The 14,969-nt window shown below is 31.9% G+C and overlaps 2 protein-coding genes and 1 long non-coding RNA gene across 6 annotated transcripts in view; 2 read left to right on the forward strand and 1 right to left on the reverse strand.

The window, feature by feature from the left end:
* LOC112324047 (uncharacterized) overlaps positions 1 to 14,969 on the forward strand; it is an 81,810-nt gene that overhangs the window by 18,059 nt on the left and 48,782 nt on the right. The window lies entirely within an intron of this gene.
* Positions 3,316 to 6,246, forward strand: LOC112324001 (peroxisomal membrane protein 13). Of its 4 annotated transcripts, none has more exons than XM_052446866.1 (6): positions 3,316 to 3,469; positions 3,722 to 3,958; positions 4,234 to 4,394; positions 4,455 to 4,589; positions 5,404 to 5,496; positions 5,636 to 6,246. In XM_052446866.1, the coding sequence occupies exons 1-6, from the start codon at positions 3,445 to 3,447 to the stop codon at positions 5,849 to 5,851; spliced, it is 867 nt and encodes a 288-aa protein (XP_052302826.1). In that variant the 5' UTR covers positions 3,316 to 3,444; the 3' UTR covers positions 5,852 to 6,246. The 4 variants fall into 4 exon arrangements, with proteins under 4 accessions (XP_052302826.1, XP_052302825.1, XP_052302824.1 ...); XM_052446865.1 differs by having other exon boundaries at positions 4,234 to 4,388; positions 4,437 to 4,589; XM_052446864.1 differs by having other exon boundaries at positions 4,234 to 4,387; positions 4,424 to 4,589.
* On the reverse strand, positions 9,287 to 12,295 carry LOC7469360 (60S ribosomal protein L5). Its single transcript, XM_002321190.4, has 9 exons — positions 12,137 to 12,295; positions 11,555 to 11,624; positions 11,381 to 11,472; positions 11,119 to 11,245; positions 10,960 to 11,039; positions 10,752 to 10,868; positions 10,254 to 10,388; positions 9,959 to 10,128; positions 9,287 to 9,662 (listed from the first exon to the last, which is right to left on the reverse strand). Exons 1-9 carry the CDS (start codon positions 12,137 to 12,139, stop codon positions 9,560 to 9,562), a joined length of 897 nt encoding a protein of 298 aa, XP_002321226.3. The 5' UTR covers positions 12,140 to 12,295; the 3' UTR covers positions 9,287 to 9,559.

Raw genomic sequence — 14,969 nt, forward strand, 5'->3', positions numbered from 1 at the left:
TTTTCAATTGCATCCCCTATAATTCTTTAATCTTTCAAATTTGGTGTTCATTCTTTTAATTGCTATTTATTTTATTTGAGAATTTTTTTTCATATTTCATCCTCCTTATGTGTTTTTTTCTCATAATTTATCTTATTTTTTTTTGTTGCTTTTGAAAGTTTTTTTTATTAATGTTTTTTTAATGATTTCATCTTTCAAAATTAAATTGATTGATAGTTAAGCCTCTTGATTGAACTCAAGTCCATGATTTAACAAGTTGTAAGTTTTTAAGATTAAACTAAGTTTAAGAGGTTTGCTTGAGTTTTCTTAGTTTATTTTTTAAAAAAAACTTTGATGTTTTTTTTTTTAAGTTTTACATATGTTTTTAAGTTTTTATTTTATTAGGTTACTATTGAGTTGTTTGATAAATTTAAGTATGAATTTTTTATTGTTTATTTATTTTATTTATCATTATTTTTTTTTAATATTATTTAAATTACTTGATCTAATGACTCAATACTTAAATTTTTTAACCTAACAAGTTTTTTTATATAAAAAAATTTGCTCAGCTCGTTGAGCACCTACATCCCTTTCCGTTCCCTTTTTTGGTTTTCTTTTGCAGCATCCTTCTCCGACGACAATTCAAGGGCTCCAATCCTGGGGCCTTCTGGTTTCGGTCATTTTCACTTGGGGAGATTTTTAGATCATGAGACATTGTCTTTGTTGGGTGGCTAAGATTTTTTTGATTTGATGTCAAAATTGTAATATTTAGCATTAGAGCTTTTTCGTCAGTTGATAATTTTGTAAATAATCCATTCTTTTTTATTAATTTTTTTTGACAAGCATGAATAACGATATAAAATGTTATGAAATTTATTTTACAATGCAAATTATAATTTTTGAAAAAATAGAGGCAAAGTGAAAAAAAAAAAAAACTATATAAGGGTAAAAGTAATTTTCTCTATTTATTTTACTTACATTAATTTTTTATTCAAAAAACCATGTTAATGATAGGAAAAATATGTTTTTGTTTATATATATAAAAAGACATGAGTTAGAAAGAGAAATTTCAACTCATAAAATATATTTTTCTCGATTGATTTCTTATTAATATTTATTTTAATCACCACAAGATTATATATATATATATTTATATATAAAGTTCCTATTGAAATGGTGAGTATATATGTTTTCAAGGTTTTTTAGAAGAATAGTTGGGAAATAAATTTATAACGAGGTTAATTTATCTTCCTTTAACTTTTCTAGTTAAAGTATCGAGGCCGACCCTCATTGAAATTTAATTTTATAATTGTATCAAATTGGTGTGATAATGTATTATTAACTAAAAACATACGTGGAGGAGGCTTAACGACCTTAATATATTTATAAATTAAGTAGCTTTTTATCTAATCTTTAAAAATATAAATGTAATCTTGAGGAGTGTAGCTCAAATGGTCAATTTGCTTTCTAGAAATCACTAGTTCAAGTTCCACAAACCTCAGGGTTACTGGAGGCTTACATGGTCGTTAACTTTAGGACCCGTGAGATTAGTCGAGGTATATATAAGCTGGTCTGGACATCCACGCTAATAAAAAAATAAAAATACAAATGTTAAGTAAATGATTTGTTATAAAACAAAACAGACCATTAAAAAAATCAAATAAAAGTTGATGAGAGAAGCATGTCTTTCCTTGCTTTTCTTATAATCAATTAAAAAGGTGTACACCCATACAAACAACTACAAAATCAAATAGATTTTTAGTCTTGATATATTTGCAAATTGGTTTGAAAATAAAAACCATTAAAAAATATATATAAAAAATCATTTAGTTCTTAACTATTTTTTAAAATTATTTTTTAATTAATATCCTCTCTCTCATTTTTAAAATTGTTTAGTTTAATTTTTTAGATAATAAATCATCTTTTAGACTATTTCTATAATTTCATAAGATATTATTGTAATTTATCTTTATTTTTTTCCTGTTAAATTTTAGATAGGTGAGTTGTTCTTCCATGATGTATTTATAAGAACATAAATCATGTGTATCTAGCAATCAAAATTAACCTCTAAAATAAATCATATAAAATTAAAAGAAAAAATAACATAAAATATTTATATATACATTTTTCTTTTAAAGAAAAATTATTTTTTTTACATTAGTTTTTAATTAATAATAATATTTTTTTACAATTTATTAGTTTATATATTTATTTTATTATGATATAATTTGAATTGAAATTTTTTATAATTTTAAAAAATGCACCGTTCCAATGACTTTGAGTTAAAAATTAATTTAAAATACGAAGCATTTTCTAGTAATAATATTAAGATAAAAGGCACGTGGATAGAGGCAAAATCAGCACGCACCTTTTCTGTTAATAATAAAAACTTGAGATTAATTTAGCCTACAATTACTAATATGGTAGTAACCAGAGGTTTACATAGTTTTTAATTTTAAAACTTGTAAGATTAGTCAAAATATATACAAGCTGATATTAATATCCATATTAATAAAAAAAATTATTAGATGTTTGGAGTCTTGAGAGAATATTTTTGAAAGTGTAATTTGTTTGGAAATTTTGTAAAATAATATTTTTTTAAAAAATTATTTTTAATATTAATAAATTAAAATAATTAAAAAACATTAAAATATTATTTTAAAACTAAAAAAATACGACCAAAAGGGATATACGCGGTTTTAGTTTTGGTAATTGCATGATTCATCTTTGTACTCTTCCCATTTTCTTATTACAGCACCTTTACTCTTACTTTTTTAATGGGGTCCTTCAATTCTCTGTTTTTTCTTAATGTGACCCTTCCGATGACATCCCGGCCAATTTCCCGGTCACGAGTGGCTTGTGGCATGACATGTTAACTAAAATCAAAACTTGAAAAAAAAGAAGAAGATTATCGCTCCACTACTTTATTTTACTTTACTAATATCATAACTACCAATTATATCCGCTCTATCTTCATCGTCATTCATGACCAACATCATCAATCATTTTCTTTTTATTTTCTTATTGTCACCATCAAGTGCAACATCCGACTTCTCATCCTTTATGTCATTATTATTATCATCATCATTCGAGACCTTCTTCGTATTAACGTGCTCAATGTCTAATCGTGAGAGATTATTATGGTAAAGGATTCAATGAAGTTTGAAAATAAAAATAAAAACAAGATTTTAATTGAAAAAATGTTTCTTTATTTTATATTGAAATGCAATCGGAAGAGATCTGGACAAAGAGATTTGACTGTGATTGAGAATTTAAACAATACTTATAGCCGAGAAATTAACTGGAATAATCGAAGGGGTCAAATTAAGAAACTGAAGAGAGTAGAGGGATCACATTAAGAAAATATGTAAAGTGCCTAAAGTATTAGAAGACCCTCCGAGACCAAGACGGGCGGCTATAAAAGACAATATTGGATAGAAGAGCTCAATAGGTTTTTGTTCGGTCATGGACTCCAATTCCCAACAACCAGGTTCCTTCTCTTTCCTTTATTTTCTCCATCTCATCACCGTAAGAATCACAGCTTTGAATTGGAGGATCAAGACAAGAATAACCCTTTATTTATCTGTTTAATTTTCTTCTAGAGGAATTAAATTATTTTCAATTGATGATTCTATTTCTAGCTCCCTTTTATATAGATTTGGAGAATCTGTAACTTTTGATTTACTTGCTGTTTTTTCTTTTCATGTCATGGGTAGTTTGTAATCTGTAATTCTTGTTGCAGGTAGTAGCCCTCCTCCTAAACCGTGGGAACGAGCGGGAACATCATCATCTGGCCCTACACCTTTTAAACCGCCATCCCCTGGAAGCACGAGTGACGTGGTTGAGGCATCTGGAACAACGAAACCGGGAGAAATTGTTCCTGCTACTGGTGGGAATACAGTTGCCACCGCAAATTCTTTTGGGAGACCTGTTCCCACTAGGCCCTGGGAGCAACAGAACGCTGGAACCATGTATTCGGGTATTTCGCCTTTCTTTCCTATGTTTGCAAGTGTGTGCAAATGGTAAACAAGTAATCTGTGATTTATGTTAAATTCACAACAAATGATGTTGAATTCATGTGGGCCGTTGATTGAATCACAACGGTGTACTTAATGGGAGTAATAGGGTCTTGGTATACTGAAGATTAAAATTAAAAGCTATATGATACGGATTAAAGGTGACTGCTGGGTTGGATAATAGCTTTGCTGCTTTATTTGACTAGTTTCATGTGTGGGTATTGTTATTTTTGTGCAGGTTATAATAATGGGTACGGTACGGGAATGTATGGAAATTCCTATGGTGGAATGTATGGCTCTTCGTATGGTGGAGCTGGAGGGTATAGTGGTGGGATGTATGGGAACAGTTCATATAGAGGAGGTTACGGGGGGGTGTATAATGGAGGCATGTACGGTGGCGGTCTTGGTGGCGGTCTTGGTGGCGGTCTTGGTGGCGGTCTTGGTGGCGGTCTTGGTGGTGGTCTTGGTGGCGGTCTTGGTGGCCCAATGGGTGGTTATGGAGTGGGCATGGGTCCTTGCGGTGATCAAGATCCAAATAATCCCTTTGGTGCTCCACCGTCACCTCCAAGCTTTTGGGTTTCTTTTCTTCGAGTTGTAAGGGATCTCTCCTTTTTCTTGTCTTTTTTTCTTCTTGTTGTTTTGGCTTTGATTTATGACCACAGACCACCACCAGATCAAATACCAGTACGTTTTGTAGAGAGGAAAAGGTTTGCTCTCAATAACATTTATATGTTTCTTCTTGGGTCAATCCTTCAACTTAGCTTGTGGTAGGCTGTTAGATGGAATCTGCTCTCATTATTTGATACCTCTAATGCCAACCAGTGGCCGTTAGAGCATGCTGCCCATAAAATAGTGGTGTACTTTATAGCCTTGTCTCATTCACTATGCATTTATAAACATTTTTTCATTCTAAGGAATGACGTTTGGCTTTCATAGATCTATAAAATGGCCCTTCACTGTGCTCCTATTCCTGGCCATGGTTGTAGAATAGAATTACAAGCCATTAAAATCCACAGGGATTGTTTGGTGCTATGGATGTTTGCACAAAATGCAGGTCTACAATTCTTTAATCTCACACTTGCAGAGTATTTCATCGAGAACCATCAGATGGACCATGATTGGTGTCTCTTAGTATTTGAAGGTCAAATATTCATTATCTCCTTATGTGCTGTCTTACAATACCAGCTTGACAAGTCTTTTACTCATAAACTATCTGGGATGCAAGAGTAGCTTTTTAGGTTAAAAAGAAAGAAGTAAATGCACCCGTTCATATTGAACTTAACATCTGATTTGTTATGTAAATTAGCAATGGTGACTTTATAGATAAATTATCATTTCTTAACCTGCTGTACCTTTCCATTGCAAGGTTCAATTGTTTGATGTTTTGTTATTTTGAACTGTACAACAGATGCAAGGTGTTGTGAATGTTTTTGGCCGGATATCATTCTTGATTGACCAGAACACCCAGGCATTCCACATGTTCATGTCTGCCCTTCTTCAGGTTAAGCTCGTTAAATGTCCACTTTTCCTTTCTCTGAAAATAGACTTGATATTACGAAGTGAGCCCTCATGTACCTTCATTTTAGTTGTGCTTCATGACAATGTCCTTGCTCAATGATTCATGAAATTGTCGCTTGCAGCTCTTTGATCGCACAGGGTTATTGTATGGAGAGTTGGCTAGATTTGCTTTGAGATTGTTGGGAATCAAATCAAAGCCCCGGAAGGTTCAAGGGCCAGGACCTGATGGATTCCCTGTCCCCCATAACCCCCGTGGGAATCAGAACTACATTGAGGGGCCAAAGGCTGCTCCAAGTGGTGCATGGGATAATGTATGGGGAAACGGTCCTAGCAACTGAGCATATTAAATCTATATCTGTTTTTCTTGAGAAATCACAAGATTCTAGAGCTGTATGATGGAGCAGTTCAGATGGAGGACATACCACCCCTACCTTTCTAGTTCGGCCTGCTATGATGAAAATGCCGCTCCTACTTTCCCAGGTTGGGTTTGCTACGCGTCATTCGTTTGCTTGAAATAATCCTCTCTGGAAGAACCAATTGTGTCCTCCACAAAACATATATCATGGTCTTGCTGTATGTGCTCATTTTGTACCATAAAACCTTAAGTTACTGAGAAGATATGGATACCACCCCCATGATGTTAGAAAGAGATGGCTGATAATTTGTCTTGGTATCTTCAACTTTTCATTAATGCAATTTGAATAATGAATATTATCTGTTCCTCTTTGCGTCATATACTTTGCAGTGAATCATGTGACAATTATAAATGGATGACGATTTCCCAAACCCAGAAGCATCTTTTCCATGACATGCTATTGCAACGCCATCCCCTGCTTGTCCAAGACTTTCCAGGGAAATATCTAGATAACCCGCAAATCGGATCAATTTATTTTTAGCATAAAAATAATGTTCAAGCGTTGTCAACTTGTATTTCAGGAGCAAATATTTTTTAATTCTATAAAAAGTAAATTGATCAATAAAAAATCAATTGAAATAATTATGAAATTAATTTTCAATTATCAAAATTCTAGAAGGATGAATTTTTTCTTATAAAAAAACATTTAATTAAAAAAAAACCTAAAAAGAACCAGTCAAGTTATGAACTAGATAATCTTATGGAAAATAAATAAATAAAAAATTATGAAACTTAATTTAATAATAAAATTTAAAAAATCAATTAAAAATAAGCACAAAAAAATATCCGAGTAAAAAATGGGTTACTCCTCAAATTTACATGTGTTAAGAGACCGGGATAAACTAAAAAAAAAAAAAATTAAAAAAAAATGAAGTCCAATTCCCACCCAACATAATGTTGATGATGAAATTAAAAAACAATCAATTAAAAAAATGACCCAAGTTAAACTCTCAAACCCACGATCCAAGTCATGTTACAGGAATAACCCACAAAAAAAAAAATAAAGCTTAATTCAAAATAACCTAATATTTTTAATTTTGAAGGGTGATTTTTTTTTTTATAAAAAAATCAATGATAAAAAAAAACTCAATTCAATTCATGTTAATATATCAAACCCGCAATCTGAGTCATGATACCGAGATAACCTTATAGAAAGCAAGCTGAAAGAAATTAGAGTGAATGTTGAGGATGAAATTAAAAAACAATCAATTAAAAAAATGATCCAAGTTAAACTCTCAAACCCACGATCCAAGTCATGTTACAGGAATAACCCACAAAAAAAAATGAAGCTTAATTCAAAATAACCTAATATTTTTAATTTTGAAGGGTGATTTTTTTTAATAAAAAAATCAATGATAAAAAAAAACTCAATTCAATTCAGGTTAATATATCAAACCCGCAATCTGAGTCATGATACCGAGATAACCTTATAGAAAGCAAGCTGAAAGAAATTACGAAGCTCAATTTTAAACTAACTCATGTTTGAAGGACGCAATTGAAAAAAAGAGGAATTATATCCAAAGAATAATGATCAAATTTGATATCTAAAAACATATGACAACTCACTTTGCTTTTTTTTAGAGAATAAGACATGAAAATCAAGGACAAGAGAGAAAAGAGGAAGAAAAAAAGAATGGCCTGCTAGAGCCAAACTATTGCACTAACATCATCACGCGTCATCTTGGAAGCAAGAACTGTCAAAGACGATTCAAATGACATCAAGGAAGGACATCTCCAAAGTTTGATGCCATCGCATGCTCTACCCAATTGTAGCGGCCCTTCTCACAAGCTGACATATGGGTTACACACGCCAACCAATTTTCTTCTTTTCATTTAATTCAATCCCTAAACACTTGTTTTGGTTTCGATTTCAGTCCTTAAACCTTCAATTGTTCTAAATTAATGAAATCTAATTTTATTTTGTCAAATGAGCATCAATCGATAGCCAATATTTTTCTTCAATGCCACAATAACTCCATACAAAACTAATTAAAACAAATCATCAAGTTCAATCCTAAATTAACCAAATTCAAAAGGATAAAGTTAAAAAAATAGTTAAAATAGAAAACTTTTGGCACTCATTACAATCCAATGTTTTTATTCCTTGATCTATTGTGAAATCCAAAATAATCATTGGCTCTGTTTGTTTGTTGAAAAATAGTTTTTTTTGAAAAGTGATTTTCATAGAAAGTAAATTCCTGAAAAGTTGATTATTTCCTGATATTTGACAGTGTCATGGAAAATAAGTTAAAAAACAGTTTCCAGTATTTAGCTATGCTGTGAAAAATAAATTGAAGAATAACTTATAAATGTTTTAATTTTTTTTCAAATTTATCTAACATATATATATATATATATATATATAGACCACTTACAATAAAAGAATGAATATAAAAGATATAATTATAGAAAAAAAAGAATTTATTATATTATATATTTATGTGTAGCTTATTTTATAAAATATAAATTACATATAATATAAATATTTTAAATATAATATTATAGACATATAACCTTATTAAATATTTTTTAAGCAAATTTCATTTTTAAAACGTCAAAATATATATATATATATATATAATGAAAAAGCCGAATAACAAAAGCTTTTTATTTTGTACTGAATTACAAGATGAAGACTATCTATCAGAAAAAGTTTTAATGAAGGCGTAATAAGGCAGATACTGTTAAAAATAATTTTTATAAAATAAAAAAAATTATTTATATATATTTTTAAATAAAAAATATTTTAAATTATAATTACTACCATAACTTCAAACAAACAATACTATAATTTCAAACGAACAAAAACACAAGACCATGGTTACAGCAATCAACAATTATGAAAGAAATTCGCCTCTGTGCGATCCGGAACAGTGACAGGCAATATGCACTTTCTCGGTTCCACTCGGCCATGGGTTCACCCTTGTTCTGAATATGCACTTCCTCAGCTCCACGCGGCCAGCCTCATGTCTATTTCAGATTTGTACCTCAGAAACACCACAATATATTTGCTAAATATTGCTATTTATAGTTGTGGATTTTGTTATTTATAGGTGAGGAAACTGAATTTATTTTATATTTTTTATATACTAATATCAAAAATAAATTTTTAAAAAATAAAAATTCATTTTAAAAAACATCTTTTCTCCAGAAAATAAGCAAAGAACCAAATACACTATTGCAGACATTAAGCTCTCTACCCTTTTTTCCAAATACATTCGTCTTGGACTCATAGTTTCAACAAAGTCCACTGATAGCGTGATCCCCGGTCCCCATAGCACATTCCTGATCCGTATTGTAACTGTAGATAAAAAATGAAACCAACAGCCATATGGTTGCGGGACACAAGAACACCGAATTCACATCGAGTTTAAAAGCCAAGGCATACCCATTTGCATGTAAATCTTCTAGTCACAGAGAAAATTTAACTATCAAAATAAGCAGCTAACCCACACTAAATTGCACCCAATGGTTTTCTCAAAAAAGTGCCATCCATTTTGTTGATCACGACAAAAGTTGCTGGCATCAGCCCTAATCAATCCGAGTTAAAATTGGAAAATAACTATTCCTCATCTTACTAAAAAACCCACCAAAGTCTTAGTTTTGGATAAGCATTAAATTCCTTCTGAATTTACTCATCATCTTCATCATCGTCAGCAGCAGAATTGAGAGCCTTCAACCTTTCAACCAACTTGGCCTTTCTTTCCTCGTAGGTCAGCTTCTTCAGGTTGTATCTGCAGAAAAAATCAAGACTGTAAACAACAAATCATGTTGAACAAAATTCGTCAATAGAGATATCCACAATGGTCTTCATGAAAAGCTGTCACTAAAATACAGTCAACTAAAAGGAACATTGCCAATGAGCCGCAGCTCAATTAGCATGTCACTGTCCCCATCCCTACAAGTCTCCTAGTAAGCAAACAAAAAAAAAACTCATGGGTATTTCAAATTGGGTATCATGATTAATACAAGCAATACATTTTTGCCAAGAGTTTGTGCTATAGAAGGGGGGTTGAGGGGGGAATCACACCTCCTGTGCTCCTTTGGAAGTTGCTTCTCACTCTTCTTTGCAGTAGGGTCTGCACGTATAGCAGCATGAACCTTCTTGTACAGCTCCTCCATGTTATCAGGTTCAATGCCTCTCTTAATGTACTCACTGAAATGAGACTGATATTTCTCTGGCTCATCTTCCATCAGATTCTGAACAAGTTACCAATAAATTTAAAAGGAGAACAAATAGTCTTTACAGAGATGTGCCCTGCCTGTAATTAAGTTGCAGCAAAATCATACAATCTCCCTAGTTAGCAGACAAATAGGAACCTTACCCTCATATACGCAGCAACATGACCGCCATAAATGTACTTGCGGTGAACCTCAGCATCAAGCTGTTTTCCATCCTTGTTGAATCCAGCAAACCTCTTGTCGCTATGAGGAATATCAAGTCCACCATCCAAAGCTCCCTAAATTTGAAAAGAATGCCAACGTCCTGTTATTAATTGGTTTGTATCCTCAAGGCAACAGAAGTAACAAGATCTCCACGTTTGTAAACAAGTTCATGAATTATTTGGACAGACATGACCAAGAATATAAGGACCCAGATGAAATTGTCTACTAAATTTTGTTTTCACGGCTACAGATTTCATTAAAGAGTTGACCCATTTTTTCACAATTACAACTGATAGAAGAGCATTACTGATCTGCGAGGAAAAAAAAGTTAGCAAAATATAAGGAAGAGTGGGGAGTGCCCAAAACAGATATTTGAATGAATTTGTTTTCCTCTGACTTTGCTTTAAGCTGAACTACATGACAAGAATACCGCATACCTTAAGAGCACCAAAAACACGATTCCCAGTTGTTGTCCTCACGAGACCAACATCAAGGAGAGCACGGAAAGGCCTTCTGCTATCTGCTGGTTCAACAGAATAATCTTCTCCCGTTGCCTGTGCACAGGAAGAATACATATCTTACAATCCACCCAAGTAGAGTAGAACGATTTTCATATTGATAAACCACTGTGAATCAGCCATATACCTCAACATTTCCTTCATACTCCTCATCCATCTCAAGCTTTTTCAGAACTCGACGGGCTAAGAGAAGCCCGGTACAGTAAGCTGGAATGTAGCAGAAGCAATTAGAGCACCTGATTGTGAGAAACAAAGGCCTCAAGTATTCTGAGACAGATTGTTATACCTGCTGCATAATTTGTGAGACCCACTTCAAGGCCGTAGCGGGGTAGCTCATGGGAATAGGCAGCTGCAACAACAATATCACCGGCCATGCTAGCATGTATGATTTGTGCAGTTATATCTTTGTTAGTCTAATATGGGTGTTAAGGTGAAAACATTAGAAAGGGGAATAAATAAATAACCTATTAGAACAAGATATCCAACAGCAATAGCAAAAAAAGAAAAACCGAAAACAAATTGATAATGTAAAATTAGAAACTGGATACAAATCGCATAACAAAACGGTATTTTGGAGTGTTGTATTTGTTTTTGTCCTGGTTGATAAGACGTATCCTCGCCCTGTAGTCCGTCTTGCCCTCTGCACAATTCAAACAGATGTTATGTCAAGAAAGCAGCAGGCAAAAAGATGGAAATCCATCTGAAATAAGTGAAAAAACCACCTCGTCTTCTCTTGAATTTCACTTGAAAACGCTTGTAGTAAGCTCTCGACTTTTGGGCTTTGGCAAATGCCTGTTATAAGCAATCAACGTTATCACAGCCAAGACTTGATCACTTAACAAGCACTCAAAAACATTCTATTACATATACGTTTATATTGGTACACCATCGTTAAGAAAAGTTTCATGGTATCATCACAACAGTCGAGTAGGGAGAAGAATCTCAAAAGGAACAAAAATGAGCTCAACATGAATCAAATATAGAAAAACTTTACTATCTCGTTGTCAATAATCCATACACCATCCCCTAAAATACGACTTGAACAGCTTGTTTGCCAAACTTCAACTCGTTATACAATAACAATAATCACTCAACTGGGACTAGGCCAATTATTTCACTCCATCAGTTCAGTTTTTCTAGTACATGAAACCAGAGCAACAAGCCATGCTAAGCAAGAATAAATAGCAAACGATCTAAGATGAAAGAATAAAGAAAAAGCAAAACCGAGAATGAGATCTTTAGATAACAGCAAGGAAAGCAAGAAGAACGTTAAGATAGGTTGCTAAATCAAGGCATTGACTTACCATTGGTGATGCTCAGTGTAGCAGCAAAGTCTGCTTCGGAGGGGAAAAAAAAAACGAGGGAGAAGGAGAGGTGCTGCTGCTAAAATACTAGTAAAACCCTAGTGTCTAAACGAGGCAAATCAACGGCCACGATTTGTTTTTGATAAATCGGGTACGTCTTAGGGTTTCCAGTTTATTGAAAACAACAAATCAATCCCTTGGTTATCACTTTATTTTCAACCGGGTTCCGAACAATAACTAAAAAAAATTAATCTCAAAAATTAAAAATTAATTTTTTAAAACGCGTCCAGTATTTTTAAAAAAATTAATTTTTTTATTAAAAATTAAAATTTTTTATATATATTTTAAATTATTTTGACACGTTAATCTCAAAATTATTTTTAAAAAATAAAAAAATATTATTTTAATTTATTACAACACGAAAAACACTTTAAAAAGTAACCGCAACCACATTCCTAAATAAAAAACCTTTCACCATCATTATTAATTAATTTTAGTTGAAACTTATTATTGTTATTATTATCATTATTATTATCACTGCTACGTTAATTCAAAAATAAAGATAAAAGGATTTTGATGATTTCTCCTATAATTTATGTTTTAGTGATTAATTTTGTTATTAAATCATCAATGCTTCATAGAATTAATATTATTGACGGATGTATCTAGATTGAAAGTTGTAATGAATACTGGTTTGCTTTTAATAAAACAACAAAAATCAAAATAAATTAGTACTTTCAGTAGATAAAAATGTTTTTCATTTTTTAATCTTAATTTTTTACTCCATTCTCACTTTTTATTTTTCATTGAGAAATTAAAATACTTGTTCATTTCTTGAAATTTCTATGCATATTTCAATTCAGAAAACTACAAAATGTGTTTACACTATATTGTTTTCTATTTAAAGAAAAATAGAAAAATGAAAATCATGTTGTCTATTTTTTATTGATTTATCTTTATTTAGAGAAAAAAAAATTAACATTGTTAAATTGAATGAAATGGAAGAATAAACACAACAATAATAAAAATATTTTCACATTTATTAATAATCAAATTTGATTGTATTATATAAATTAAGATACAAAAAAATTAAAAAAACAAAAAAATAATATTCGATTAGCTTTATCTACTAAATTTCACTGTGGTGATTGGGCTTGAATGTCTTTAGGTTTGATGCATCCTACAAAACCAATCCCTTGTCAATGAAAATAACATTTTAGTGTTTAAGTCAGTAATATACAAGGAGAAATAATACACTAGAAAATAGAAAATAGTATACGAGTGTAGAGGAAATTGTGTGTTCTATTTATTAATGAACTTGTTGTGTGGCTTGAATTTGTTATAGGTTTGAGTTCACCTGGAGTTTCTTACATGGTGACCAACATATTTTATAGATTTTAGTCATGTTGTCTCACCTCATGAAGTGTGGCATCATAGGTAACTCATGGTGAGAAAAAAGTGGTGTTGCAGGTACCTTGGTGTGTAGAATTTATAAGTGCCTTGTGGTGGGTGAGTGGAGAACAATGAATATCATCGGTGGAGAGGTTGGTGCTTTTCATTGGTTTATAGTGTTCGTTATGCATTGGTAGAGAAGTGTGGGCAAAAAATAATCATTAGTAAGAAAAAAATGATATTTGATAACTGTCAATGCTTTAGCACTAATTGTGGTCAGAGATGTGGCTAGGAGCTCATGAAAAGTTAGGTGATTGTGGATGGATCCCTTAGTGTTTCTTTTGGATGCCCTAGGCCTATTAAAAGATCGACAACAATTGAGAGATTTTTCTCTCTATAGATGGAAACAAAGGTGTTCTTATCTAGTCACGTTCACTTTTTCTATTCAAGTATGTTTTTTAATCACCTGTTTTATATTAAGAAGAGTCCGATCAGGGAGACTATACAATCATTCTTATAAAAAATAATTGTAGACCCCACTAGTTAGGGCTTCAATGACAATGAGTTCAAGCAATTTTTTCATGCCAAGTATTTTCTCGTTAAACCTCCAAAGATTTACTTCGGTACTTTCATCTTTTTGTTATGTGACGGAAAAAGCTTAGTGACACTTTTTTTTACTGGTATGCTTATACTAAAACGAGAAATGAGTTTCACACATAAATCATGAAGGCCAATGATAAAGCCAACCTTAAGTTTATGATACCATATCCGAGCATATCCACAAAATATTGTCGGGAGAATTTCATACATAACATCACTGTTTTGCGTTACAAGCTCTAAAATATTTATCAAGTTTTATATGTACACTTTTAGGTCTATAAGACTATCATAGTTTTTCAAGTTAGCCTTCATGGAGACCTAATCTTTAAAGAGATTTTTGTGCAAATATTAATGATAATGTGTAGAATTTCCTACTTGGTGGAGGTGGCGATATTCAATTTTAAAAGCTTGTGTAGTTACAAATCTCACCTTAGGTCTAAGTATTTTTTTTATTAAAAGCATATGAGCGAGATTCAAAATTAGATTGATGGCGCTAACCATTTATTAAGGAGCTTTCCTTATAACAATAATAAATTTTTAGGTGACTTGGAGTATAAATGTTCTTATACCTACTTGTTAGCACATTGATATGTTTTGTTCCTTCAAGGAATTAGAGTTGTCTTTGTGCATCTAGTGGTGCACATAATGGAGCTAGCTATTGTGTGTTTTCATCAAGTGAATAAAAAAGTGTGGAGTTGTTTTCTGTACAACTAAAATAACATTGTTGAGTATGTTGATGAGTGAGTTGATAGAGATCTAGAAGAGCTAGAGACCTATATTGAATTGGATGTATCGAAATATCCATTTGTCATTGATTATTGTACTTTTCCAAAGAGACTTG

The sequence above is a fragment of the Populus trichocarpa genome, chromosome 14 (genome assembly GCF_000002775.5).
Source record: "Populus trichocarpa isolate Nisqually-1 chromosome 14, P.trichocarpa_v4.1, whole genome shotgun sequence".
Classification (NCBI taxonomy): Eukaryota; Viridiplantae; Streptophyta; class Magnoliopsida; order Malpighiales; family Salicaceae; genus Populus; species Populus trichocarpa.

Excerpts from the sequence above, each read along its gene's own strand:
- LOC112324001 (XM_024584329.2), top strand. The coding sequence starts at position 3,445 with ATGGACTCCAATTCCCAACAACCAG. Across the intron at positions 3,470-3,721 it reads CTCCAATTCCCAACAACCAG|GTAGTAGCCCTCCTCCTAAA; the intron begins GTTCCTTCTCTT and ends TTCTTGTTGCAG. Across the intron at positions 4,590-5,403 it reads GGGTTTCTTTTCTTCGAGTT|ATGCAAGGTGTTGTGAATGT; the intron begins GTAAGGGATCTC and ends ACTGTACAACAG.
- LOC7469360 (XM_002321190.4), bottom strand. Across the intron at positions 10,389-10,751 it reads GTGTTTTTGGTGCTCTTAAG|GGAGCTTTGGATGGTGGACT; the intron begins GTATGCGGTATT and ends TTTCAAATTTAG. Across the intron at positions 9,663-9,958 it reads CTTCCAAAGGAGCACAGGAG|ATACAACCTGAAGAAGCTGA; the intron begins GTGTGATTCCCC and ends TTTTTTCTGCAG.